Genomic DNA, 27,363 nt, shown 5'->3' with positions numbered 1-27,363 from the left:
CTAGCTCATAGCTCTGCCTCCCCTCTGCCCAGGTACACCAGCTCAGAAGAGTTTGCAGCGGATGCACTCCTGGTCTTTGACAACTGCCAGACCTTCAATGAGGATGACTCAGAAGTGGGCAAGGCTGGGCACATCATGCGCCGCTTCTTCGAGAGCCGCTGGGAGGAGTTTTATCAGGGAAAGCAGGCCAATCTGTGAGGCAAGGGAGGTGGGGAGTCACCTCGTGGCATCTCCCCCTGCCCTCCAAACAAAAAACCCTGCCGTTCTCACCTGCTGATGCTGCCCTGGGTCCAGACTCAAGTCCGAGATCTCAGCCTGATTTTTGACCTTACCCTTGGCAGCGCTCTACATCCTCTTCTCCCTACCGATACCCCTTTTTCCCTTTCCTCTTTTTGCTCCTCGAATAAGAGGGGCAGAGATGAGGTCCTTCTGGACTGAAAGCCAAAAAAAGAAAGAAAGAAAGAATTTTTCCTTTCTGTTTTATTTCCTAATTTAAAATGAGGAGGAGGAAAGAAGTCCCTGCTTACTTACTCCTCCCAGCTTCTTCTCCTTCCCTGTACGTGCCCCAGCATTCTGGGGCTATTTAACAATAGCAATAGTTCTAGTGAATGTGTGAAACCGAGAAACACTCTGTACTGTGTGTGGACCCGCAGTGACGGCCAGTAAAGTGGACTTAACTCCCAAGTGTGTCGAGCCGGACACCGGGCCCTGAACATGCTGCTTCCATGTTCAGTCCCTTCCCTGCTTCTCACTTTCTCAATTTTTCCTTTCCCCTCCTCTCCCTACTTTTAAGATTTTCTCTCATCCAATAATGTAAAACTATCGTGTACGGGTTCCTCTACCCTTTTCTCTCCCCCCAGATCTTTTTTCCCCTCAAAGGAAAAAGAAGTTCAGAAGTCCCTGTCTTTCTTTCTGTCCTCATCTTCCTGCCAATAGCTATCCCTCTGTAATGTTGGATACTCCTCGCATGCTGAGTTTCTAGCCTTTTTTTGAAACTCAGTAGCTGGGGAGAGGGCAAGGAGGCACCCTGGACCCTGGGCCTTCCAGCCTCCTTCCCCACTCTTACCTAAACCTCCCTCTTGGGAACTCCTCAGGGACAACTACTGCTGAGTTTGGGCGCACTCCCAAGATGGAGGCCAGGTAGCAATCAGCTGGCCTCAGAGAGAGGTGTGTGTGTATGTGTGTGTGTGTCTGTGTGTGTGTGTGTGTGTGTGTTGGGGGGAGAGTGTGTGTGAGGGAGTGGGAGAGGGGGAGGGAGGGAGGATGCTGTGATTGTGCCCCTGTGCTGTTTGATGGCATCCAGTGTCCCCAGGTATCTGTTTTTATCCCCACCTTCCCTAGTGTTTCAAACCGTCACATTTTTGTCCTTGGGAAACCACAGGAGCAGTTTTTCTGGGTACAAGGCTCTGTCTCCTCTCTCCCAGGCATTTCTGTTCCAGCCTCTTCAAACTGTGCAATCTTTCAGCAGGAACTCCCTCTCCTTTCAATGGCTTTGAGTCTTAAGCTTTTGTAGGGAGAGGGGTAGAACTGGATCTTTTCCTAATCCCATGAGCTTCTGTGGGTTTAGTTGTGCTTTTCTTCCCTTACCTGCTTCATACCCGGGACCCTTCCCCAGCAGCAGCAGAGACCCCCAGAGCACAAGAGAGTAGGGAAGAGGGGTTCTGGGTCCACCACTGCCCTACATGTGACTATGCCCAAGTTAAGCCCCAGCATGTGAGAGGAAAGCTGCTAACTCCCAGCTACAGCCATGGGCCCCTGCCCCCCTGCTTTCCTGCTCAGCAGAGCCCCTCCCATCAGAGATTACGGGTACTTGCACTGGGGAGGTGGCTGCTGGCTGGCCCAAGCAGAGAGCTGAGGCGTCCAAGAAATGTTCCATTGGTTGCGGGGGTGGGGGGTGGGTGGGGTGGGTGCCAGGCGAGGTGGAGCATTCCTTGTACTTCTGGCAGCACTGGATAGCCACTGAAGGGGGTGGGGGGCGGTTTGGGGAGGTCCTGGGGCAGCCCCTGTCTTATTCCTTTATGCCCCCCTTCTCTCCCATGGCCTATTTCTAAAGTCGCCTTTTCTGTCAGATAAACCTCAAAACTTTTAATTTTATTTGTTTTTGTTTTTTGGTTGTTTTTTTTTTGTTTGTTTTTGCTTTTAAGAGGTGGATTGAAGAATATTTGAATTGACTTTATATTATGCATAAATATTTATATTTTATCTAAATAACTGCGCTGTAACAAAGTTTGTGTTAGTCAAACGTTTGGAACTGTTATAGTTGGGGGGCTCTTCTTTTTTCCCCATGGCAGTTTTCCCTGGTATAAAATGTACTAGATTAATTTTATTGTTGGAGGTGGGGTGGACAGGGGAGTGAAATCTCCATGTTCCTTCTTTGTGTTCCTCTCCCAGCTCCATCTCTTTTCCCTAGGGACCAGGCACTCTTAAGGTGGGGTGGAGTCCTAGCCTCAGTCTGAAGAAGTTGGGGCTTAATGGGGGGTGGGGGTAGGGCATGATCAAAGGGGCCATTTCTCATGTTTCTTTCTTCATCTTCACCGCCCCTTGAGCTAGGTGGATTTTCTCTTCTTGACAAATAAGAGTATTTGGTAGGGAAGGCAGGTTAAAAAATAATAAAACCCACCCCCTGCCCTTTTGTTTCCCCTCCCTCTATCAGTCTGGTAACAGGAAGAAACCACACCATCAACACCAACAAGTTTCCATGTTCCTTTTACAAGAAAAGGGACTTGACTTTTTATATAACCAAATGTGGTGTTTTAGTGACTTTTTGATAATGTACAGTTTTTTGTGAATTTAAATTTATTTCTTTCTATATTTTTAGGACCAATCTCATTTTTAATAAGGTTTAAAAAAGAAAAAAAAAAAGGTCTAGAGAAAAAAAACTCCTGTTTTTGCCATGTGATGTTCCACAAGTGCAGCTGTAGAAAAGTGCTTGTCAGTTGAAATAAAAACCACATTTGATAGAGATTCAAAAGACTCTTTGTGTATTTATCTTCCTTTCAACATAGGTTCTCACACTTGCTTAGGGGAAGACTGGGTAGTAGGATGAGTACGACTTGTCTGGTATAGGAGATAGCTGGCAGGGAGAGAACATTGCTTCTAAACTTCAAGGTTTATCCCTAAACCTACAGACTTGGCCCTTCCTGTACAAGAGGCATCCATGGCAGAATTTCTGCTCATGTGGATGGAACAGGGTCTTAGTGCTCCCGGCACGTTAGCAAAGTGCCACTCAGAGTGCCTACTTCTTGCCTTGTGAGACACCAGAGTAGCAAATATGGGCCCATCACCAACTCCCCAACTTCTGCCCATGGATAAAACACCAGGAGGTAGACTTCGTGTTTTATTTCAAAACAAAAGTTGAAATAAGACAAAATGGAGCTATACCAAGTTGTAGGGAAGGAACATGAAAATACCAAGGGTCAGAAAGGAAGAATAGAAGGGTAGGTACCACTGGCATAGACAAGAAAAAGTATAAAATTAAAAGTTTCTGGGTAAAAAAAGTGTACAAAATGTGAGTATAAATTAAATATTTCCTGTTCAAGATGACAAGTGCATGTAAGAAAGCACTCATCACTCAAAAAATGTGCACCAGTAACGGCGTGAGGAGTTTCTTTACTTATGCTGGGAAATCTTACCACCCTCCAGGGATGACATAAGGTGCAGGGACCCCAGCCTCCAGCCCTATAAAAATCAGATTCCCTCTTTGGTACTTGCTTACCTTCTCAGCTATATGGCAGCCACTGGCCAACTCTCTTAATCTTGAGACCTAACTGAAGAACTCACACTCTTCTCAGGGGAGTAATGAGCAAAAAGTCCCAAAGACGACACCCCAGAAATAAGAGATTACCAAAAGTAAGCTCCATTTGATCATGAACCCTTTCTAGCCCCCTGCTCATGAAGGGAAGGACAAAGCAAAGAGGTAAAATGGATGCCTGTGCCCTTGCTGAACGTGAAATTGTGAGGTAGATGTGTCACAAGGACAAAAGTTCTGGTACAAGTTTGGAGTAGCTATGGCAGGTAGAAAGAGTGATGGCAATGGGCAAGAGGGCACCTTTCTCACGAGCGGTCATGTGGGGAGCACCCCTGCTGAGGTCAGCAAAGATCAGAAGGGTGACAGCTCACAGGCCGGCCTTGGTGGCTGAAGGAAGACCCTCCTTAAAAGTGGGAGATGAAAGATGAGTAAATACGAGGGCTCTTCTCATCTTTGGCAGGTAGAACACAAATCAAGTAGTTGGTTTAAGGACTCAGTGTGAGCAGGCACAAGTTGAACACCTAGCCCTTACACATCGGCTTTCATAACCCCTACCCTCATCTCTGACGCTGGTTTACCAGAGCCTGGGGACAAGTTTAGACCTGATCACTGACCTCAGTTTATTGCCACTGGTTAAGATCAACGCATTCCCTCGAGGGTGTAGTGCTGCTGCTCTCCCGGAAGGTGGAGCACGTGCGCAACAGAGCAGCCATGATTCCTTCTCTCCCCTGACCCCTAAAGACTAAACCGTCAGCGATCCCTGCAACATTCCCATTCAGCTCGGCCTCTCAAGTACTCCTGGTGTGCAGGGAGTGAGCCCCGCTGGCACCAACAGGGTGAATGAACTCACTGACCAGTAAGTGAAGAAAGAGGAATGGAGCTGGGCTGAGGCAGCCCAAGCCAGGAAGGGCTGGAAGAGCAGCCGGTCTAGTCTTCACCCTCCAGGAGTGTCATGTCCTCCTGCCGCCTCTACCTATGTATTACTGCCAAGGGCTCTTGCCTCTTCAGAGCTACCAAGCTTCCCGGTCTTGGCAGCTCTTCAAATTCTTTAACAACAGTCAAAAAATAACATCTCTCCTTATCATCATTTGCACATTTTCCTTACCCCCTACCCACACCCTCCTCCAAAAAATCTAATCAGCCTAGGGTTTGAAAATCATCTCAGAGCGTGAAGGAACAGTAAGAACACTGACCTGAGACGGGACAGCAGGCTCTGAGCCTCGGAAACGATTAGATTATCGGAGGAAAGGACTCTGACATACTTTGACTGGAAACAGAAAAAGTTTTTTAAGAGTGTAACAAGCATCTGTAATGGGTGGGGGTGAGATGTGACGTGCAGACAGTATGATCTTGGCTCCATGAAGACAATGGAGAAACCACTAAGTACAGCGTCTCAAGAGCCCCGCACCAGGCCCCCTACACATCCCCTGGTACTACTGCCACCAGTAGGCTATTTCATGAGAGAAAAAGCATCCCTCATTCCTTTCTCCCCTTTTCCCAGTCACTCCCTCATGTAAGCAACTAACTGTTAGACATGAGCTAACAACTAGGGTGAAAACATGAACGTACCCCCCCCAAAAAACTAAAAGAAGTTCTACAGTGCCATTAACTACTACTACATAACTTCAGGCTCCCCATCATGTCCCATGCCCTAACCTGCCCAAACCAGAAACATTCAACAGAACCCTTAGTTAGATTCACATGAGAAGAACACACAAAAGTTAACTCCATTATTTAAAACAAAACAGAGCAAAATCCTGGCCATTTGAACATTAAAAACAAACAAACAAACAAAAAAAAGGATCAAGAGTTCTGGGGGAAAAAAAGTTTAAGGGAAAAAATAGTTCTGGGAGGCAAAGGAGAGGCAACCGTCATATGAACAATAATTTCCACACCGAGAGGCCCCCACCCCGCTAAACCGCCCACCCAGCAAGGCTCCTCCAAACTAGCAATCAAATGAACAGGATTCTGCATTTGTTTTCTTCTTCAAGGTCACTATGGTACACTTTCCCTGGGCGGGAGACTCGGAAACAAGAGCCACTTACCCAGCCACACCCTTCTAGAAAGTGACTGGATTTAGGGCTGCTTTACAAGGGATAAGCCCTTCCTGAGGTTGGAAGTGCCCATGAGAAAATGAATAGTGGGAATTCTGTCCTTCACACTTGACACCCTACCCGTACCCACCTCCCCTACCTCCAGGATTGTACAAAAGGGCAGTCTACAGGCAGGGAACACGGGACTCTCACTTCAGGGGTGGGTGGAAGTGGGGGGAAAGCTGGCTGCGAGCTCTATGTCCAAGAACTGCTACCTCAGCTTCTTGTCCCTCCATATCCTCTCCCTCCTCTCCTGACAGCCAGCCTCCCCAACACCCGTTTCTCCATTGTCTCTCTTTGGCTCTCTGCCCGTCTGGTGAAAAGCACCTGACCTTGAAGTGCAGGGTAGCAGGACTGCCAGGGCAGAGGGAGGGATTGGAAGAGGACAGCTGCGGGGACTGTGCTTCCAGGAGATGGGCAAAGGCTTCCTCCTGTCTCCACCCTCCCAGCGTCAGGGCTCGAAGGAGGAGGAGGAGTTCAAGAGCAAAATACAGGTTTTAAAGAATTGCTGACCTTGTAAATAACAAGATGGGGTTTATTGCCCTTTACTGTCCTAGCTCCCTGTTAGCCTTCCACAAGAAGGAACATTACTTTTGACGTCCTGGTTCCCTGGAAAAGGGAGCCAAACACATCAGGGGAGAGCAGGCTGCCTTGGCCAGTTACAGAGAGCTCCACTCCTTCCCACCCCGGCACAGCACACAACACAGAACAGTCCCCACACCTTGACCCTGCTGTGTGTGCGTGCGTGTGTGCGTGCATGTGTGCACGCACGCCCGTGGCACGGGCACCACAGCACAAGCATTTCTAGGACAGCTCGCGCAGTATGCGGAGGTATCCAAGGTCAAAGCCTGGGGAAAATTCAGGACCCTAGTCCTGTCTCTCTCAACCAGTTACACTGAGTATCAAAAGGCACTGGGTGTCCAGGGTTAGGATGGGAATTTACCAAGTCCTCTGGCATCAGAGGACTAACAAAACTGTCTATATCAAGGTTTTGCAACCTTGACACCACCGACATTTGGAGCCAAATAATTCTCTGGGGGGTCGGGGGCGGGGGTTGGGGCTGTCCTGTGCACCTGCAGGATGGTTGGCAGCATCCTTGCTGTTCCACCAGCCACTAGATGCCAGCAGCGCACAGCCCTCACCCCCAAGCAAGGCCATCAAAAAAAAAAAAAAAAAAAAAAGCCTCTAGAGATTTCCAAGTAGCCTCTAGGGGAAAAAACCACCTTCCTGAGAACCACTGGTCTAGATGAAGCAGCGGCTCTTCCACAGTGCCGAAAGAACCTGAGTGAATTCAGCACGGTCATAACTGCAAAGGCTCCTCTGAGCGCAACAACGTGAGAGGGGGAAGACAGGGGCCCTAGGACCCAGGGCAGGAAAGGAGATCCTCCAGGAAACAGGAAAGTGGGGATTCCTGAAAAGCTGTCGCTGGAGAAGACACTTCCTCAGATGGTGCTGGCCTCAGTGGTGAGAAAAATTAGAAGTCAGAAAGTCCACCCTTCTGGAACTTGCCAGGGAAGACCTAATCTTCATCTAAATTTGGCTCAAGGATGGCTTCCAAAGACTGTGGGAGTGTCTCTTTAATGAAGTCTACAGCACAGCTCTGCTTGAAGGCAAAGTCTGGTCTCTTCTCTCAGGATGTGACTAGGCAGAGGGAGGAAAAGCCACTTCCACTGCCTGCTTAGTGTTCTACGTGTTCCTTGCCCAGCCCCCAAAACAGTCTATACAAAATTTCATTCAAAAAAGAAATTCACAAAATTAAAAACTGTAAAAAAGGCAAAGTAGGCAAGCTCTGCTGTATAAAAAGAGAAAAAGAACAGTCTGGATGAGAGAAAGAAGGCATAAAATGTGTAAAGAAGAGATGGGATGTGTGAGCTAAGAGCTTTATAAAACAAAACTTGTAAAGTCTGTATATTCTCCTACAAACACACACACACCCCAAAATAAGCCTACAACTAAACTCCACATAAGGGCCCACAGTAGGACTCCCTCATCAATGTTCTATCACTGTACTTCTTTTTTTTTTTTTTAAGAAATAACAAAAAATTTTAAAGCCTCCCCAGATAAATCCAACACATCAAAAACTGTTTTTCATAAAAATGAGAAGAAGCTCAAGGCACTATATCTCTTTGGGATATGGAAAGAGTATATTGCAGTTAAAAACAAAATATAAAACTTTCTTTGCAAAAGAAAGAAAAAAGTTCTTTTGATCTCCTTGAATGCAGCACACACACAAAGTTACAGTTCCCCCCTCAACCCCCGGCTGCTCCAGGAATGGAGGCAGAAGCAGAGGGCGCAAGTGCAGAGATCTCTTTCTCCAGGATCAGGCCTGTGAAAAATGCTGCCCAAGTGTTAGTCCTTAGCAGGGCCCACAGCGGGGCTGTACTCCTGGTCAGCCCCCGGGAGTTCGGGAGCATCAGCCTTTCCAAGAGTCCATTTGTCCAGGCACGTCTCAGAGACATGGCGGGTTCGCTTCCAGACCACTGCAATAGAGCAAATATCACAATAAAGCAAGTCAAATGAAATTTTTGGTTTCCCAATTCATACAAAAGGTATGTTTACACTCTACTGTAGCCTATTAGGTGTGCAACAGCAGTAGGTGTAAAAATATAATATGAAGACCTTAACTCAAAAATACTTCATTGCTGCATCGGGCTCTCTGCTCAACAGGGAGCCTGCTTCCCCCCTCTGCCTGCTTCTCTGTCTGCTTATGTTCTCTCTTTCTCTGTCAAATAAATAAAATATTAAAAAAAATACTTCATTGCTAACACTGTTAACTCACTGATCACAGATCACCATAAAAATGCAATAAAAAAATTGACATTTCTTTAAAAAGATTTTATTTATCTGAAAGAGAGAACAGGATCATGGGGAGGGACAGAGGCAGAGGGAGAAGTGGGCTCCCGGCTGAGCAAGGAGCCCAATGCAGGACTCGATCTCAGGACTCTGGGGTCATAACAGTTAACCAACTGAGCCACCCAGGCGCCCCCAAATTTAACCTGTTTTGAGAATTACCCAAATGTGACACAGAGACACGAAGTGAGTAAATGCCAACCGCACTGACAGACTTGCTCAAAGCAGGGAAAGCAGGGTGGCCACAGACCTTCAATTTGTACAAAAAAGAAAAAAAGCAGTATTTGCAAAGCTCAGTAAAGCACAAGAAAAAGATGTAGTCTGCAAAGATGGGGAGAGGAACCCTAAAGGAGGCATAAACCAGAGGCTGGCTGCCTCCATGGGGGGCTCTTACCATTGCTACTTGTTGAACTGGAAAGAGTAGAGCCCAGGGTCTGAGGGAGCCTCCACCGGCACTTGAGTCTGCTGGCCGCTGCTCTCCTGCAGCACAGCCCAGGCAGGGGAGTCAAGCTGTGTGTTCCTTCGGTCTCTTCCCACCCAGAGCGGAGTTTCCTTCCCGACCCACCCCCTCCCCCACGCACACAGCATCACCTCCCGGCCACCCAGGGCGCCCTCGCCTCTTCCCAAGACACCGTCAGTGCAGCCGGCCTCAAGGAGCAAGGGCCTGGTTCAAGGATGCAGACGAGGTCCTCCCCTCCTACGTTCTTCTTATACCTACCAGCCGCCTGTAGCCCAGAAGCAGCATCACTGGTAAAGGAAGATCTTCAAGTGGCGGAAGGGGCGGGAGGCGGGAGAGCTACCTTGGTTCATGTTTCCCACCCTCCATGCAAAGAGTCTTTCCCACCCTCCATGCAAAGAGCTCTTACCTCGGCTGCAACACCGGAAGAAGGCGCGGGAGCGTACGGGGAGAGGTAAGCTCCGGGCACGGGGGCGGCCGCCGGCACGTACTAGAAGGAAACCCAGCCACAGGCTCAGAGCAGTGAGGGGACTCCTGGCGACATTTAAAGCACCCCAGGAGCTCTAAAACTACGGATGCCTAAGTCTCATCCCCAGAGAGTCGAACAGCTTTGTCCGGAGCACTCCAGGGGGTTTTAAGTTGAGGAGGGGCTTGGAGAAACGGCTGCCTCCGGGGCTTCCCTTCCTCCTCCGTCCTCCCTCGCCTGCACACCGCGGGGGCCAGGGCCACAGACCTACGAGCAGCCTGCTGAGCGCCCCCCACCACGTTCTTCTTGTCACCATGTTGGGAAGGATTTCTAGGAAATGTGTGTGAGCTCCTGGGTAAACTGCTGTGTAGACAAAGCACTGTTTAGTTTCGTAGGTGCAGATCAGTTAAAAGGAGTGAGCCGGAAGCCGAATGGCTATGTTCTGTGGTTCTCCTACTCTGCGTCTGAGTGTGCCTTCCAGGACACAGACGCAACTGACACCCTCGATCACAGGCATCTCCACTGAAGAGCACCGCACAGGTAGGTACTCCTTGCTCCCTCAGAGTCTGGAGTCAGAAATACTGCTTTACCGTGCCTGGGCTGCTGAGGGAGAGGTGCCCCAGCTGCTGGGTGAGGGGTCCCATCATGGAGGCAGGCTGCAGAGAAATGGGGTGATCCATCCCTGGCGGCAGAACGGAACCCTGGAGGCAGCAACAAAGGACAGGGTTCGCTGGCAGCACCCAGCAGACCCGCAGTGCGTTCTGCCTCCTGGGGCCGCTGAAGACAGACATTTCAAAGTCCTGGGAGAGGATAGGAGAGAAGCAACCCAACTGCGCAACAGTAACAGGTGCTCTGCTCATGTAAGTGACAAACTGACAGGAGTTCAGGTCACACCGCTGGGCTGCACAAGGGACTGAGCCAGAGGTCACGCCCACATCATCTATCGTCAGATCCCACTGTTTTTCTTTACATCACACCGCCCCTTTGGCTTCTGCCCACGCTGGGACACTCACTGGAGGCTGCACAAGGTACGACTGCGGGTGCATCCAGGACGGGTTAGGTACTTGCAGAGGAGATGTCTGACTTACTCTCTAGTGCAAACAAAAGACACAGACAAAAACAATAATCGCCTAGAAACTACGGTTTCTCCCAGTAACCTAATAATGTTCAGCAAAACCCCAAAAAAGTTGGAGTGCCCCCTCACAAAATAGAAACACGAAGAATAAACTCTTTAAAAAATATTTGCAACCCGTACACGTCAACAAATAACCCAATTTAAAAATGGACAAAAGATAGGAATACACTGAAAAGAAATTAAAAAAATAAAAAAATTAAAAAAAAAAGATAGGAATAGCTTCTTCTCTAAGAAGATATACAAATGGGGGCGCCTGGGTGGCTCAGTGGGTTAAAGCCACTGCCTTCAGCTCAGGTCGTGATCCCAGGGTACTGGGATCGAGCCCCGCGTCGGGCTGTCTGCTCAGCAGGGAGCCTGCTTCCCTTCCTCTCTCTCTCTGCCTGCCTCTCTGCCTACTTGTGATCTCTGTCAAATAAATAAATAAAATCTTTAAAAAAAAAAAAGAAGAAGATACACAAATGGCCAATAAGCACACGAGAGAGGCTTGACATCACAAGTAACCAGGGAAATGCGAATTACAACCATGATGAGATCACTTCACAACCACCAGGATGGCTGTAATTAAAAGGACAGAAGAGGGGGGACTGGATGGCTCAATGGGTTGTGTCTGACTCTTGATTTTGACTCAGGTCATGCAGGGTCGCTCAGCAGGGAGTCTGCTGGAGATTTTCTCTCTTCCTCTTCCTCCCCCACTTGCTCAAAAATAAATACATCTTTTTTTTTTTTTAAGATTTTTATTTATTTATTTGACAGAAATCACAAGTAGGCAGAGAGAGAGATTGGAGGGAGCAGGCTCCCCGCGGAGCAGAGAGCCTGATGCAGGGCTCGATCCCCGGACCCTGGGATCATTACCTGAGCCGAAGGCAGAGGCTTTAACCCACTGAGCCACCCAGGCGCCCCAAAAATAAATACATCTTAAAAAAAAAAAAAAAAAAGGACAGAACAAACGTCATACACTGTGGGTGGGAATGTAAAATGGTACAGTGTGCCATTTCCTCAAAAAGTTAGACACAGAGTTCCCGTGGAACCGAGCAAGTCCACTGGAGGTGTATACCCGAGAGAAGTCAAAACATGTGGGGACACAAATATCATACACAAATATTCAAAGCAGCATTATTCTAATAGCCAAAAGGTGGAAACAACTCAAAAGGCCATCAACTACTAAGCGGAAAACAAACAGGTGTAGTCACACGGCGGTGGGAGACGGACTCAGTCCTGCTGTGTGCTACAACATGGATAAACCTCGAAAGCATGCCAAGTGGAAGCAGCCCGACCCCAGAGGCATCCACTGCACGCTTCCATTTACACAAAGTGGCCAGAGTAGGCAAGTCTACAGCCAGAGGACATATCTCAGTGGGTGCCCCAGGGGTGGGGGTGAGGGAGAATGGGCGATGGCTACTGGGTACACAGCTGCTTCCTGAGCTAACAGAAATGTTCTGGGATTAGATAATGGTGACAGCTACATAACTTGGCAAAATATGCTTGAAACTACTGACCTGGATACTTTAAGTAGATGAATTTTATGGTATGTGAATCATCTCAATTTTATTTATTTATTTATTTATTATTTTATTTATATGACAGAGAGCGAGAGTACATGCAGGGGGAGCAGCAGAGGGAGAGGGAGAGAGAGAAGGAGACCGCTGAGCAGGGACCCCGATGTGGGACTCCATCCCAAGACCCTGGGATCATGACCCGAGCCAAAGGCAGACACATAACTGACTGAGCCACCCAGGTGCCCTGGGTGAATTCAATTAAGGAATTCAAAAGCTTTAGTGGAAAAACAGAAATGTTTAACTATATACAAATTTTAAACTTTTGTGGGTTTTTTTTGTAGGGGAAAACGAGCGATTCCCAAAGTGTGGTCCCAGGACAGGCAGCAGGAATTAGCAGCAGCATCTGGGAAACAGAAATACAAATTCTTGCCTCCTAGCCTAGACTTACTGAGCCAGAAATTCTTTGTGTGGTGCCCAGTAATTTGGGTTTGATAAGCTTTCCAAGTGATTCTGATAGCTCAAGCTTGAGCACCAGCGCACAGTCAATGGACAAAAATTAAACCTGGAAAAAGACATTTGTAAGAAAGATAACATTCAGAAGATTAATACTTTAATAATATGGAAATGGTTTTTGTAAGTTGAGGGAAACGAATAACCAAACAGAAACATGGGCCAAGCGTATCAAGAGCCATCAGAGAAGAGCAAATCAAATACGACAAACACACACAGACACGCTTCAACTCGGCTATAGTCAGGGAAGTGCAAATTAAAGTAACAACGCACTTTACACCTGCTGAGATTTAAGAAAAATCTTGAAAAGACCACTGTCACTTATGGCTGGAGGGAAATGGCCACTCAGACATCACTAGTGGAAATGTGAACTGACACGGCCTTTGCAGAAAGCGATGGGCAACACCTGCAAAACTCAATGGCCATATACTAGCCAACCTGGCAATCCCATCCTCGGACTCCAGCCCCCAGAAACACCAGTACTCCTATCTAAGAATGTAGGCATGAAGATCTTTACAGATGCATGGTTTTGTTTCTGGGAATTAGAGTCCAAGGAATGAGGCTGCGAGTTGAGTAATATATGGATGGAAGTAGTATTTGTACCAGAAAAGCCCTGAAATCCAACTGAATGCCCTTCACGGAAGTAGGGTTGAAGAATCCTGATCTCTCTGCCGCATGAAATACAATGCAACTGTTAAAAAAAGAAATAATCAGGGGCACCTGGGTGGCTCAGTGGGTTAAAGCCTCTGCCTTCAGCTCAGGTCATGATCCCAGCGTCCTGGGATCGAGCCCCTCATCGGGCTCTCTGCTCAGCGGGTAGCCTGTTTCCCTTCCTCTCTTTCTGCCTGCCTCTCTGCCTACTTGTGATCTCTGTCAAATAAATAAATAAAAATCTTAAAAAAAAAAAAAAAGAATCAGAACAAAAAATCTCAGCATTAGCTACATCAGAATCACCTGGAGGGCCTGTTAAAAAAACTCAGCTGGCTGGGGCAGGGGCGAGGACGCTGACAGGAGCACCAGCACGTGGAATACAGGAGGGGATTGAGAGGTACAGAGTAGCAGGTACAAGATACCTGAGTCACAGGGATGGAAAGCACCCCATGGGGAATACAGTCAATAATACTAGAATAACTTTGTATGGTGACAGATGGTGACTACAAAAAACAGATTGTTGGGACCCATCCCCAGAGTTTCTAATTCAGCAGATATGGGGTAGAGTCCAAGAATTTGTTTTTTGAAATTCCCAGGTGATACTGTTCGTCCCGGCACCAAACTTTAAGAATCACTGGTTTAAGATACTGTTAAGTGAGAGGAGTAAAGTGTAAAAAATATATTTAATCTGACCATATTTTTGTAAAATAAACAATGGTTTCTAAAATCGTACACATATGTGTATATGCACATGAAGAAAAATCTGGAATTTTCTGAAATATAAAACTAAAAATCTAATAATATAGGTTTACTTGTGGAGTGGTGGACAGAGTAAAAGGATACTGCCACGACAGTGTGTCATGTGATCACACATTATGCTTTCATGTAAAATTATTTGTGAGCAGTATGTATAAAGGAAAAACTAAAAAATAAGAAGTTTCCAGCCTTATACTCCTTTACCTAAAGCACAGTGACAGGGGAAAACCCCACACCCTTTTCTGGGCACGAACATACCTGATAGGAAGACACAGGAGATGGAAGGTAGGGGGAGAGGGCGGACTGAGCAAGCATCCTGTTGGGGGTGATGTTATAAGGAGCCGGGTAAAACCTGGAGGAAGGAAACTCATCAGTAAGGAGCCACAGGAAACCACAAGGTAAGGGCCCCACTGATAGACACAGCCACTTCCCACTAACTGCTCTTTAAAAACCAAGACAAAACATCCCAGTGTCTGGACAGGCCATTGACATTTTTCAGGTACCCCAATTCTATAAAACACCCTTACCCATTCTGAAGAGGTGTGGTGGGGTCATAGGTCAAGGCCATACCACCCTGTAAAGGAAGAACACAGTTCATATTGTGAGCCCTTGGGGAGAACAGGAGGAAGGCCAGAGTGTCAAGACTGGGATATATCTGACTCAACAGATTAAAGTGAATTAAACCAGAATTTGTCTGGTTGCGTGGGCTACAAAATCCCACTGAAGACCATGCTAAGCAGCCAGCCATCTCTCAGTTACTCACTATAACTCTCACGCTTGCCACTTAAACTCACAGAAATTAGGCCCTAGTTATTTCCATTCCATATCAATGTACTGTCTCCTCAGAGGTCCTCTTACCATATCTCCGTTCCTTGGCCAGGCCCGTCCATTTTGCATATATTTCCCTTGGTTCTGTCGTTTCTTTGGACCACCATCAGCAAATTTGCAAAGCAAGGGATCAGATGGGGCTGCCAAGAAAGAAAGCAAAGACACAGCTGAATCCCACCTCACTTAGTCCACTCACACTCATGCAAAGCGCCTCCAGAATCTTCACTAGAAGTAACAACCTACGGCTCTCTCAGCCTGATTCCCAGAAGCCTCACCTGGTACTCCAGCAGGTGTCTTAATATATTTTCCATTAAAGTGGGTGATGATGGCTTCACACTTCTCTGTGGACTCCATCCTAAGGAGCACAAGAAGGGTTAGGCTCTAGCTTCTCCAAGATCTGTGCTCCCCCTACATTCAAAGAGAAAGCTCTAAGTTCCCAGCCCACAAGTGCTCCAGAAGTTGTGACTATAAAAACACAGTCTCCTCCACACAAATTCAAGGTAACTTGAAGAGGCAACCCTAGCTTTTATGCAAGTTCTCTCAACTGGCTCCTGCTGGGCTCCTGAAAGGAAAAATGAAGCTATGCTATTCCAAAGACACTAATGGATGGGCCCACTATTAGGTCTGATTTATAAACAAGAAATAAGAATACATAGTGGTTGTCATCAACCTCTTTTTTTTTTTTTTTTTAAGATTTTATTTATTTATTTGACATAGAGAGAATGAGACTGAGTGAGTTAGTTCACAAGCAGACAGAGAGGCAGGCAGAGGGGGAGAGGAGGAAGCAGGATCCCTGCTGAGCAAGGAGCCCGATGTGGGGCTCTATCCCAGGACCCTGAGACCATGACCCAAGCCGAAGGCAGAGGCTTAACCCACTAAGCCACCCAGGCGCCCCACATCATCATCATCATTTTTTAAAGTAAACTCTACACCTAATGTAGGCCTTGAACTCGTGACCCTGAGATCAAATGTCCCATGCTCTACCCACAGAGCCAGCCAGGTGCCTCATGTCACCATATTTTTTATTTAAAAATTCCTCATGGAAATTGTTCCCTCACTCCAATAAAATTGTACAAGCTAAGAACTTGCCAATGTTTATTTTTTGCTTCTGATTATCATTATCAAGGTCTAATTAGCTACTGAGAATATTAGGATTTCATGAAACTGTAGGAGGAAAGAGTAATAAGACAGAATTGATGGTCTACAGTGACAGAAACAGCAGAACTATGGAGTTAAAGTATCTTGTTAGAGAAAGACAACTGAGTAAGGAATCAGAAAATCTAGATTCTTGCTCCAGGTCACTACTCCAAATTCTGTGAGTTAGGACCTGCACAAAACCCCATTGGACCCATTTTTCATTTCTGCATTAGACATAACATCCATCTACCCACTATAGAGCAAATAAGATTATGTATTTCCATGTGTTCTAAAAATTCTAAGGGTCTACATGACACAAGGTACAGTATCTTCCCCTCCTCCCCTATTTATTATTTGTTTATTTTAAAGCTTTTATTTACTTGCGAGAAAGCCCATGAGAGAGAGAGCGAGAGAGCATGCATGTGCGCACACAAGCTGGGGGCAGGGGCAGGAAGAGAGAGAGAAGCAAGCTTCTCGCTGAGCAGGGAGTGTGAACTGGGGTGGGATCCTGGGACCCTGGGATCATGACCTGAGCCAAAGGCAGTCGTTCAGTAGACACTTAACCCACTATACCACCCAGGCACCTCTCTTTCCTTCCATATTTAAATTAAGTCTCATTATATTTTCTATGCCAATAACCACTAAAAATACGAACCGGTCCCATGAAGGTAGTCACTAAAAAAAGGCCTCACATGGAAACTTTTAGGGAAAACCCATGAGCTAGGTATCCCAGAGCAGCAGTCTTCAGTTGGGTTACTTCTACTCCTTAATCTTCCAAGAGCATAAGCAGGCCTAGGGAGTTTTACGAGAAGGGCTCACGGAACCTCTGCTTCCTCATAAGCTCTTTCCTACAACTGAGGAACAGCTGTGTTCCTGCCTGAGGACAGCTCGTCCTCACAGGTCTAGGCCCTCTCACAGCCACGGCTTTGCCTTTCCTCCCCATGTATCCCTAAATTCAACAGGAGGCAATGATGCCTGACTTTTAAATCTTTTTCTAAGTCAGATGTTTCTAATTCTTTCAGCAAACTGGACAACTCAGCAGGTTGTTAACTGAGGCAGAAAATAATCAGTTTTGATGGGTCGATCACCTTGGTTCTTGGCTTATAATTGAGAAGGAATTCAAAGAATTCCTATTTTAACAAAACTCTTCTTAGTCCCATTTACTTATTTATGTGAACAAGGTTTCTCAGCATGAAAACAAACAACAGAAACAGAATTGATATTATAGCAATAAACAATAGTCATTGTTGGCTCCACAACCTAATTAGAAAAACCTAAACATAATGAAACTTATCCATGTCATAGGAGTAAGCTTCTCCAATAAAATTTACTTGATGTGTAGTGTCTCACAACTGCAGGAAAAAGGTCTCATTTATTGTATATACATATTTTTGATGCGGATAAGTATGACAAGATGATCCATAAAAGACTTTCAACTATAAAAATACTCTATACTAGGGGCACCTCGGTGGCTCGGTGGGTTAAAGCCTCTGCCTTCGGCTCAGGTCATGATCTGAGGGTCCTGGGATCGAGCCCTGAATCAGGCTCTCTGCTCAGCAGGCAGCCTGCTTCTTCTTCTCTACCTGCCTCTCTGCCTACTTGTGATCTCGGTCTGTCAAATAAATAAATAAAATCTTAAAAAAAAATACTCTATACTAGAATGCAATTCTGTAAGGAAATGGAATTAAAGTTCAAGATCAAGAACAAACAAGGAACACTATAATAAAATTGACATGAATTATGACTATTACAGAAGAAATGCCCCAAGTATTTTTGTTTTTAAAGTAGGCTCCACCCTGAGCCTGCAGCCCTAAACAGGGCTTGAACTCACAACCCTGAGATCAAGAGTCAGAGGCTTACCCTCCTGAGCCACTGGGATGCCCTGCCCTAAGTATTTTTATTTTTATTTATTTATTTGTCAGAGAGAGAGCACAAGCAGGGGTAATGGCAGGCAGAGGGAGAAGCAGGCTCCCCGCTGAGCAAGGAGGTAGATGTGGGACTTGATCCCAGGACCCTGGGATCATGACCTGAGCTGAAAGCAGATGCTTAACTGACTGGTCCTTTAACAGTCCCTGGCCCCAAGTTTGGTTTGTTTTCTTTTTTATTTGACAGAGATACAGTGAGAGAGGGAACACAAGCAGGTGGAGGGTCAGAAGGAGAAGCAGGCCCCCTGCCGAGCAGCCCCCACCCCCGCCGAGCAGGCAGCCCAATGCGGGGCTGGATCCCAAGACCCCAGGATCAAGACGTGAGCCAAGGCAGCCCCATAAGGACTGAGCCACCCAGGCGCCCTGGCCCTAAGTATTTTTTTTTTTTAAGATTTTATTTATTTATTTGTCAGAGATCACAAGCAGGCAGAGAGGCAGGCAGAGAGAGAGGGGGAAGCAGGCTCCCTGCCAAGCACGGAGCCAGATGCAGGGCTCAATCCCAGGACCCTGGGATCATGACCTGAGCCGAAGGCAGAGGCTTTAACCCACTGAGCCACCCAGGCACCCAGCACTGGGTATTTACAAGTTAACTGAATTTCAATTAAAAAAAAAATGTGGGGGCAAAAACAGTTTGATGAGCACAAGCCTAGGAACTCTCTTTTAGTTATACTTGGGATTGCCAGCAGGTGGTGCTCCCCAGACTGAGCTGGCTGGGGAAGAGACCTCCCCGTTCCTTGTTAGCAAGATGCGGAGAAACACTCCGGAGTAAAGGAGTGCTCCTGGACCAGACAAGGTATTATAAAACAAAATGCGACCTTCAGATCACATACTCCAATCGTTTTCAAACTTTCAAGCTTTCAGAAAAAGCAACAGAATCTCCTTTCAAACAAAATCTTAAAATAAAAGCAAAAACATTTCTTCAATGGGCTGGGAGAAGCCAAAGCCCTACAGTGACAGGTAAGCTCTGAACTCCACAGCTCTAGGGAACACCTGAGGAAAACCACTCATCTCTGTCACTCTCCACTTCACAGAGTAAACCAAGGCTTAGGAAAGTCTGATATCACAGGGGCAGTTAGTGGCAGGGTTAGTTCCAGAATCTCTCAACAGAACTGAAAAGGAAGACCAAATCTTCTACTTCATCCCACTGATCTTGAAGCCAGAGGATTAGGGGCTGTTCTACTATCCACTGCTAGGGGACCCTGGACAAATCCCTTCACAGTGAAGACTCTGGTTACATAAAAGGATACAGAATTAGTTTATTCTGCTTGGGTTTGGATCAAAGGAACAAATGCTAGAGTTGCAAGAAATAGTAGGGAAAGGATAAAGAATTGAGGGCAAATGGGTCTTTAAGTATTGTGACCTATAGTTTATTTTTAAAATTTTTTTATTTTCTTATTTGCTTAAAGATTTTACTTATTTATTTGACAGACAGAAATCAGAGTAGGTGGCGGGGAGGGAGAAGGCTCCCTGCTGAGCAGAGAACCCGATGATGATGCGGGGCTTGATCCCAGGACCCTGAGATCATGACCTGAGCCGAAGGCAGGGGCTTTAAGCCACTGAGCCACACAGGTGCCCCTACAGTTTATTTTTTTAAAAAGATTTTATTTATTTATTTGACAGAGAAAGTGAGAGGCGTAATACTTGCAGGGGGAGCAAGAAAGGGAGAGGGAGAAGCAGGCAGAACAGCGAGGAGCCCAACGCAGGGCTCAATCTGAGGACCCTGGGATTACTACCTGAGCTGAAGGCAGAAGCGTAATGATTTAGCCACCCAGGTGCCCCTGTGATCTACAGTTTAAATGAACTTCTGATTCACTGTCAAGTACTTTAGTTTGATCCCTTGAGGGAGGGGCACAGATTTTTTTGGTGACCTTCTAAGGGACTTTTTTTTTTAGGGACATTCTTCATTAACCTCATCCTTTCCTATTCTGGTGTCCCTCACCTTGCAAAGCCAACCCCTCTGCTGGTCCCACTGGTATCTCGGAGGATCCGAGTGGAGATAACCTGGCCAAAGGGCTTCAGCATCCCCTCCAGTTCTTGCTCATCCATTGAGAGTGGAAGGTTTGATATGTATAAATTTGTGGGGTCCTGCTCCTGTTGCTGTGGGAAAAAAGTGAGAAAATGAAGCTCACATTTCTTATCCCTCCCCCACCCTCGGCAGCCCTCATTTCAGAAAAGACATGGTAGGAAGGGGCCCACATAAACAAAAGGAATCTTAACTATTTATAACACCTAGTCCCACTACCATGGACTGTATGTTGAGTCCAGGCGAAAAAGAAAAAGAAAAGAAAAAAAAAAAAAAAGCAGACTTCGTATCTCTAGTGCTTTACAAGCCCACTGATGAAGTTCTGGCTGTCTCTTTAAGAACCAGGCCGACCAGAGCTCCTCCCTCGCTGCGAACAGCCTATTCCGGGGCTGGATTCTCTGGACTTCACTGCTCCCCTGCTGGACTGTTTTAAGTAATCCCCCTCCCTCTTCTTCCGGCCGCAGCAGAATCCCCTGGGTAGGAATGCCTGTTCGTTCCCCAGTGGAGAGCGAGCAGGAAGAGGGAGAAGGGGAAAGGGAGGGCAATGCGCTGGGGGTGCGCCCGGGGCCAGATGTAGAGTCACTGGGTGGCTGTGCCGGCCAGAGAGCTCTAGTCTCATAGGAACTCTGAAAGCTCCTGAATTCCACTGTCAGAGGGCTCTTCTCCAGAAAGAAAACCCCTCTAGGGGGCAGAATGTGCAAAATGGCAGTAACTTCCCAGAGCTGTATTTTTAAAAACTGAGGCAGTCCCTGCCCCAGACAGTGGGTCACCAGCAGCTTCACCCCTCAGGGCTTGGTGTCTCTTCCACCGGACTGTGAAGGGGGGTGGGCAGGCCTGCCTCATCAGCTCTACAGAGTAATCACACTGACTTCCGGAAAGTGATGGGGGCAATCCCGCCTCCAAAGAGGGACAGAAAAGCCTCGAGTTTTCTAGTAGTTTGGATTAAAAGAAAAGCTCCAAGGAGATATGACAAGGAGGGACAGTTTCCTTCCTTGCTGTGGCTTCCCTCTCCCCCACCCCTAACAACTCTCCTCCCCTACCTCCCTCCTCCCCCAAAGAGGCAGCCAGAGGCTCTGAACTTCTGAGTTGCACAACTGGCTTCTTCAGAGAATGTTGCAAAACTACCAAAGCTGCCTGGTAGGGAAGTGGGCCAGGGTGGAAATGGGGAAACAGCAAGAGAAAGGGGAGCCTCTTGACCCTCTCACCTGCTTACGTTATAATATTTGATGAGAGGAACAGAGTCTCCAGAGCTACCGCCACAGAGTTTGAAGAACTTCCTCTGGCAGCCAAGGCGTGCTCAGTGGGACCCTGGCCCAGCCTGTCTTTGGCCATATAGAGTCAAAAAGTACAACAGATAGCCCATGCCCATCAAATTCATGGCCTTAGGCCCTCTGGAAGCCCTGGAACTTGACCTCTGCTAACCACCACCCCTCTGAGGAACAGATGTGGGGCAGAAGGCTCACCTTCGCCATCTGTGCCTGTACACCGCTGGCTTTCAGCGCCGCGACAGCTTTTTGTGCTGCTGAAGGACTGTCGAAGTCCACAAAGCCATAGCCTGGAACAGGGAAACAGCATCACTGGGAGGTGGGGGTGTGAGGGAGGTGGGAGGCCCAGGCTTTTCAGGAGACAGAGGAAGAGTTAGGATCCATGGAACAGAAGTGGGAGGGAGAGAGAGAAATTAAGAGGTTTCAGGTGGTTATCCATGTGCTCTTCAAACCCTGGGATATTTGGTCTGTTTTACGGCTAAGAATGCCAAGGGCAACAAAGTCCTTGTGGTGTTCCTGCCTTTCCCCCTCCCCACTAAGAAATGAGAGGTTTCAGAAACGAGGCTCTTTTAACAGTTCGCAGCCCCCGCTCCTAACAGAATGCTTCCGTTTTCTAGCCACTTCCCAGGAACGCTTGGCGTGTAGGGAATAGGGCCTCTCTGCTGCAGACCAGACCGCCAGCCGCCTGACAGAAGCCCCACCCTGCCCCAAAGATCTCCTTTCCATCCTTCCTCTCTTCATCCCCACCCAGAGCTGCTTCAAAAAGCTATTCATCCTTACAAAGTAAGACCCACCAGAACACCCCACCACTGTCACCACCACAAGGCATTTACAAGGCTTTACTAAGTAGAAATATCTTATACCTACCCACACCCACCCTCCAGTCTTGGGAAGCTTCTTGGAAACATGAAGTCCAAAATAAGCCCAAGGAACTCACTCTGTGCAGGCTTCTAGCACTGGGTCCCCAGAAGAGCATTTTCAGCTCCAGCTGTCTGGTCTTCAAACAACCTAAATATCTACTAGTCTTTAAAGCCTTAAAACCTCAGAGACTCCTCCCCGGCACTGGGTCCTAGGAGCACAGAGCGGTAGAGCGGAGGCAAGGTGCAGCCTCCCTCAAAGTCGCTTTCCATCACCCAAGACAGCTGTTCCCTCACCTTTGCATTTGTTCGTGCTCTTGTCCAGGATGGCCTTAGTGGAGACAATCTTGCCATATCTGAAGGAAAAGAAAAGGCTAAGTGATAATGTAGGGGCAGGGATTTGGAACAGGACAGACACTGAGGTATCTGGAAGAGTCCATGCCCTTTCTTCACAACTGTTCCCACTTAAACCTTAACAAAAACAAGAAGAAATGAGTTTAAAATGTCATACTTATCATACAAAATCTAGTCTCCAAAGGTGCCTACAAGAAATAAGGTAACTATAATTCTTCACAATATCAACACGTTTCTCTCTTCTTCCCCAACTAAGACTCAGGTGTGAGTTGGAAAGAGACTACTATCTTCTGGAACGAAGCTTGGTGATGTCCACATAGAGTGCGTATGGGCAGAGCTCTGGCCCTGGAGTTCCTTGCAGACTAACTATAATCCTTGATAATTATTTTCTTTTGGAGAAACACCATTCCTCCTAGGAAAAACCTGTAGACATTTCTCTTCTCTGACACCCTGTTCCCCACCCCTGGGTGAAGGTTAATCTGTGTCAAACTGTTCAAACCCTGGTTCTGCTACTTTGTAGCTATCCACCATCCTGGACAAGTCATTTCACTTTCCGGGGCCTCAGTCTCATCATCTGTAGAAATCGGATCATTGGGAATAAAAGAATTCATGAATATAAAGCACTAATGTCCACCACTTGGTAAACACTTATAAGTTCTTAATGTTCTTAATGTCATTATTATTGTTATTGGTTTTGTTATTACATATATATACATATATGTGTGTGTGTGTATATATATAGTTATTATATTCAAGGAACCTCAACCTTAATGCAAGCGGTTCTCTCTCCTGCTTTGCTTTAGTCTAAGACTTCTATTTCTCACTATCAAGACCTAGGCATGTTAGGGAGATGAATGGGTATAAGACCAGGTACAACAACAGTGTAAGGAAAATTGCCCAAAATGTAACAATAAGACAAAATGAAGATTGCGCATCCTTTCAATGTCATTCTGGAACACTATCTCAAAGGCCTATTTGAAATATATTTCTTTTTTTTTAAGATTTTATTTATTTGACAGAGAGCTCACAAGTAGGCAGACAGGCAGGCAGAGAGAAAGGAGGAAGCAAGCTCCCTGCTGAGCAGAGAGCCGGACGTGGGACTCGATCCCAGGACCCTGAGATCTTGACCCGAGCTGAAGGCAGAGGCTTAACCCACTGAGCCACCTAGGTGCCCCATGAAATATATTTCATTATCTAGGGGGAATGTTTCTATATTTGACTATTTACTACCAATAGAATCCAGACCTTGCGAAGATACACATTAACTTGTAGATTTTGTCCAGTAGAAATGCAAATTTCTTTTTTTAATTCTTAAAGAAGGTTTTATTTATTTGGGGGAGGGGAGCAGAGGGAGAGGGATGGGCAGATTCTGTGGTGAGCAAAGAGCCCATCGTGGGCTTGATCCCATGACCCTGAGACCATGACCTGAGCCAAAATCAAGAGTTGGAGGATCAGGGAGCCTGGGTGGCTCAGTGGGTTAAAGCCTCTGCCTTTGGCTCAGGTCATGATCTCAGGGTCCTGGGATCGAGCCCTGCATCGGACTCTCTGTTCTGCAGGGAGCCTGCTTCCCCCTCTCTCTCTGCCTGCCTCTCTGCCTAGTTGTGATCTCTGTCAAATAAATAAATAAAATCTTTAAAAAAAAAAAAAAAAAAAGAAGAAGAGTTGGAGGATCAACCAACTGAGCCACCCAGTGCCTGGATGCCACTAATTTCCGTCCAGTAGAAAAGAGAATCCCAAAGATTACTGTTTTATAATGTCCTGTAGGAGATGAACCAGTTTTGTATATAACCTAGCAATCTTATTCTAACATTCTTTCTTCAGTACCAACACTCAATCCCTCAAATGCTCTTTGAACCCATTTTACCATCCTATTGGTTCCCTTATTAAAGAATGAAATAAAACTTGAGCATGTGTTTACCTATATTTGTAGGAATCATGTTTGTCAACTTTCTGAAATGTATACTTTGGCAGCAGAGTCATGTGGAGTTCCCCGAACTTGAGCAGGGCAGTACCACAGGTCAGGACTATACTAGAGGCGTTCCACTAGAAAGAAGTCTCTACATTCCACTCTAGGAAGGTGAAAATATTAAAGATACAGGACAGAAATCACTAACAGAATCAGAAGTACAGGATTTAAGTGAAAACAGCTGGCAGGGACTGAATACGAGACCAATACCCCAAACAAGCATTGTGGGTTTTTTCCCCCTTTTACCCCTAAAGAACATATGATGATTGATATATTTGTTTTGCTCCTTGGCAGCCTCTCATGGACTTTCTGGTGGGGCTTCTGTCACCCAACAGATTAGACAGGCTAAGCCAAGCAGTGGTCTGGAGGTTGGGGAAAAAACACATTACAAGAGGGGCATCTGGGTGGCTCAGTGGGTTAGACCTCCGCCTTTGGCTCAGGTCATGATCTCAGGGTCCTAGGATGGAGCCCCGCATCGAGCCCTGCATTGGGCTCTCTGCTCAGCAGGGAGCCTGCTTCCTCCTCTCTTTCTCTCTCTGTCTGCCTGCCTCTCTGCCTACTTGTGATCTCTGTCAAATGAATATATAAAATCTTAAAAAAAAAAAAAGAAAGAAAGAAAAGAACACATTACAAGGGCGGTGGGGATGAATGTGGCAACTCTAGCCCTCCAGGGTCACCTTTTGGATTCTTCCCCGGATGAAGGCAAGAGAAAGGAGGTATGAGAGCAGCGGGAGAACATGTATGCTGCTGCCCTTACCAAGGCACCCAGGTGGAGCTTGATGTGGTCTGAGCGGGGTGAGACTTAGAGCCCAGAGTTTCCATGGCAACTGGCAACAGCTGGGTTGCTGCTGCTTCCTCCGGAGAGGAAGGAGCCCTTCCAGAGAACGAGGGGTTCCAGTCCCAGAATCCATGCCTCTCCAGCCTGCCCAGCAGGGTTTAGCATCCAGCAACATTCACTTCCTCTCCAACCTGAAGACACAACTGGGCCCAAACAGCAAGTCCCTCTATGCATGGTAAGAACCTTCTTAGAGAGGTTCCAGTTCCAGGATGCTCAAGAGCAGCCATAAGGGATCCAGCCTTCTCTCTTCTCAGTCTCCTTTTTTGTCATAGTTCATCTACCACCTAGTCTTTCCCTGCCTCATTTCTACTTCTCTGTAGTCCCCTCTCCGGGTCCTGGTTTTTAGCCCACATCATGACCTTGACTACTCTTATCTCTTCAGATAGACTCAAAGGTAAGGCAGCTGCTGGGAAGAGCAAAATGAAAGTCTAAAAGCATAGTGAAGTAGAAATGAGTTTCTGTCTGTCTCGTGGAGTGAGAGAATTTTTGTAGCACATTATATTTAGTACAAGAAACACAGGGTGTAGAAATCAAGGAACTAGACACATAGGAGAGTCTTTTGCCTCATCAATCAACATTTCTGCCAATTCCCATTTCCCTCAAAAATTACTAGTCCTAGGCTAAGTCCGCTCACTTCCATTGAAATACTTTTCTAGCAAGGTGAGCTGAGGTAAAGAAACCAATTTTACACTAATGCCTAACCTTTAGAGATGGAGTCTGTGCAGCCCAGCACTAGCAAAAATCCATGTGATTTGCATGGACCAAACCTCAGAAGAATAAGGGACTTATAAAGTACCTCTGATAACTCCCACAACTACATTTTGGGGGGCAGAATGTTCTGCCTTTCCAGGATTTGGAACACTTGGAATTTACATATGCTGATGTGGGAGTCTGGATTAGTCTAACCACTTCAGAAAATCATTTAGTAGTATCTACATAAGCTGAACATATGGATATCCTGTGACCCAGCAATCTTATTCCTAAGTATATACCCAACACAAATGTGTACACATATGTACGAGAAGTCACGTACAAGTTCATGGCAGCATTATTCGTATTGACAATAGTCACAAACTGGAAACAATTAAAATGTCCAGCAACAGAATGGGTAAATAAACTATGGTATATTCCTATTAAGGGATTTTTTTTAAAGATTCTATTTATTTATTTGACAGAGAGAGACATAGCGAGAGAGGGAACACAAAGTGGGAGAATCAGGCTTCCCGCTGAGCAAGGAGCCTGATGTGGGGCTCAATCCCAGGATGCTGGGATCGAGGCGCCTAACGATTGAGCTGCTCAGGTGACCTGACCGAATTCTAGAAAGCAATAAGAATAAACAAAATTTTGTGACATGCAATGATGTAGAGGAATCTCACAAATAACACTGAGCAAAAAGAAGCCAGACATAGAAGGGCATGTACGTTCTAGCATTGTCTTTCCATGAAGTACAAACAAACCACACCAACCAATTATTTAGAATCCGAACGGTAGATTGCTTGGGCTTGGGGGGGCAGAAACTGAGAGGTGGGCTTCAGAAGAGCTAGTAATGTTCTATTTCTTGATACGGTTACCAGGGACTCTTAGGAGGGTCTGTTCACTTTGAGACATCACTGCTGTATATACATTTATGATTTGTGTACTTTTCTATACGTTTGTTACATATCAATAAAAAGTTTTAAAAGATGGTAATTACAGTCTAAGGTTTCTATTTCTTTCCACCATTCATTTACCCAAACTCAATTTTCTCCCTCCCCACTCCCAGATTTCTTCTTCTAAGCATCCCCCCAAATGTATCATTCGAAATACGTATTTTTCTGGGGCACCTGGGAGGCTCAGTCATTAAGCAGCTGCCTTCGGTTCAGGTCATGATCCCAGAGTTCTGGGATTGAGTCCCGAGTCCTGTTCCCTGCTCAGCGGGAAGCATGCTTCTCCCTCTGCCCACCCCCACCCTGCTTGTGTTCCCTCTCTCACTGTCTCTCTCTCTCTGTGTCAAAGAAATAAATAAAAT

At 46.5% G+C, this 27,363-nt stretch overlaps 2 protein-coding genes across 9 annotated transcripts in view; one reads left to right on the top strand and one right to left on the bottom strand.

The window, feature by feature from the left end:
* BAZ2A (bromodomain adjacent to zinc finger domain 2A) overlaps nt 1-1,209 on the top strand; it is a 32,373-nt gene extending 31,164 nt beyond the window's left edge. For all 5 annotated transcript variants that reach the window (XM_032874497.1, XM_032874496.1, XM_032874494.1 and 2 more), the window contains one exon: nt 33-1,209. In XM_032874497.1, the coding sequence (XP_032730388.1) occupies nt 33-198 (166 nt within the window). In that variant the 3' untranslated portion in view covers nt 199-1,209. The remainder of the gene's footprint in view (nt 1-32) is intronic.
* A 6,753-nt stretch (nt 1,210-7,962) lies between these two features.
* RBMS2 (RNA binding motif single stranded interacting protein 2) overlaps nt 7,963-27,363 on the bottom strand; it is a 69,484-nt gene continuing 50,083 nt past the window's right edge. For all 4 annotated transcript variants that reach the window (XM_032874491.1, XM_032874492.1, XM_032874490.1 and 1 more), the window contains 12 exons: nt 22,495-22,553; nt 21,539-21,630; nt 19,992-20,149; nt 15,266-15,345; nt 15,021-15,130; nt 14,690-14,736; nt 14,421-14,514; nt 10,628-10,705; nt 10,205-10,315; nt 9,558-9,638; nt 9,086-9,171; nt 7,963-8,321 (listed from right to left, as the gene is read on the bottom strand). In XM_032874491.1, the coding sequence (XP_032730382.1) occupies nt 9,091-9,171; nt 9,558-9,638; nt 10,205-10,315; nt 10,628-10,705; nt 14,421-14,514; nt 14,690-14,736; nt 15,021-15,130; nt 15,266-15,345; nt 19,992-20,149; nt 21,539-21,630; nt 22,495-22,553 (991 nt within the window). In that variant the 3' untranslated portion in view covers nt 7,963-8,321; nt 9,086-9,090. The remainder of the gene's footprint in view (nt 8,322-9,085; nt 9,172-9,557; nt 9,639-10,204; nt 10,316-10,627; nt 10,706-14,420; nt 14,515-14,689; nt 14,737-15,020; nt 15,131-15,265; nt 15,346-19,991; nt 20,150-21,538; nt 21,631-22,494; nt 22,554-27,363) is intronic.

Source organism: Lontra canadensis, unplaced genomic scaffold (genome assembly GCF_010015895.1).
Source record: "Lontra canadensis isolate GAN:19392208 unplaced genomic scaffold, GSC_riverotter_1.0 scaffold53, whole genome shotgun sequence".
NCBI lineage: Eukaryota > Metazoa > Chordata > Mammalia > Carnivora > Mustelidae > Lontra > Lontra canadensis.
The sequence above is the reverse complement of the archived record's forward strand: the minus strand, read 5'-3'. Positions and strand labels throughout refer to the sequence as shown.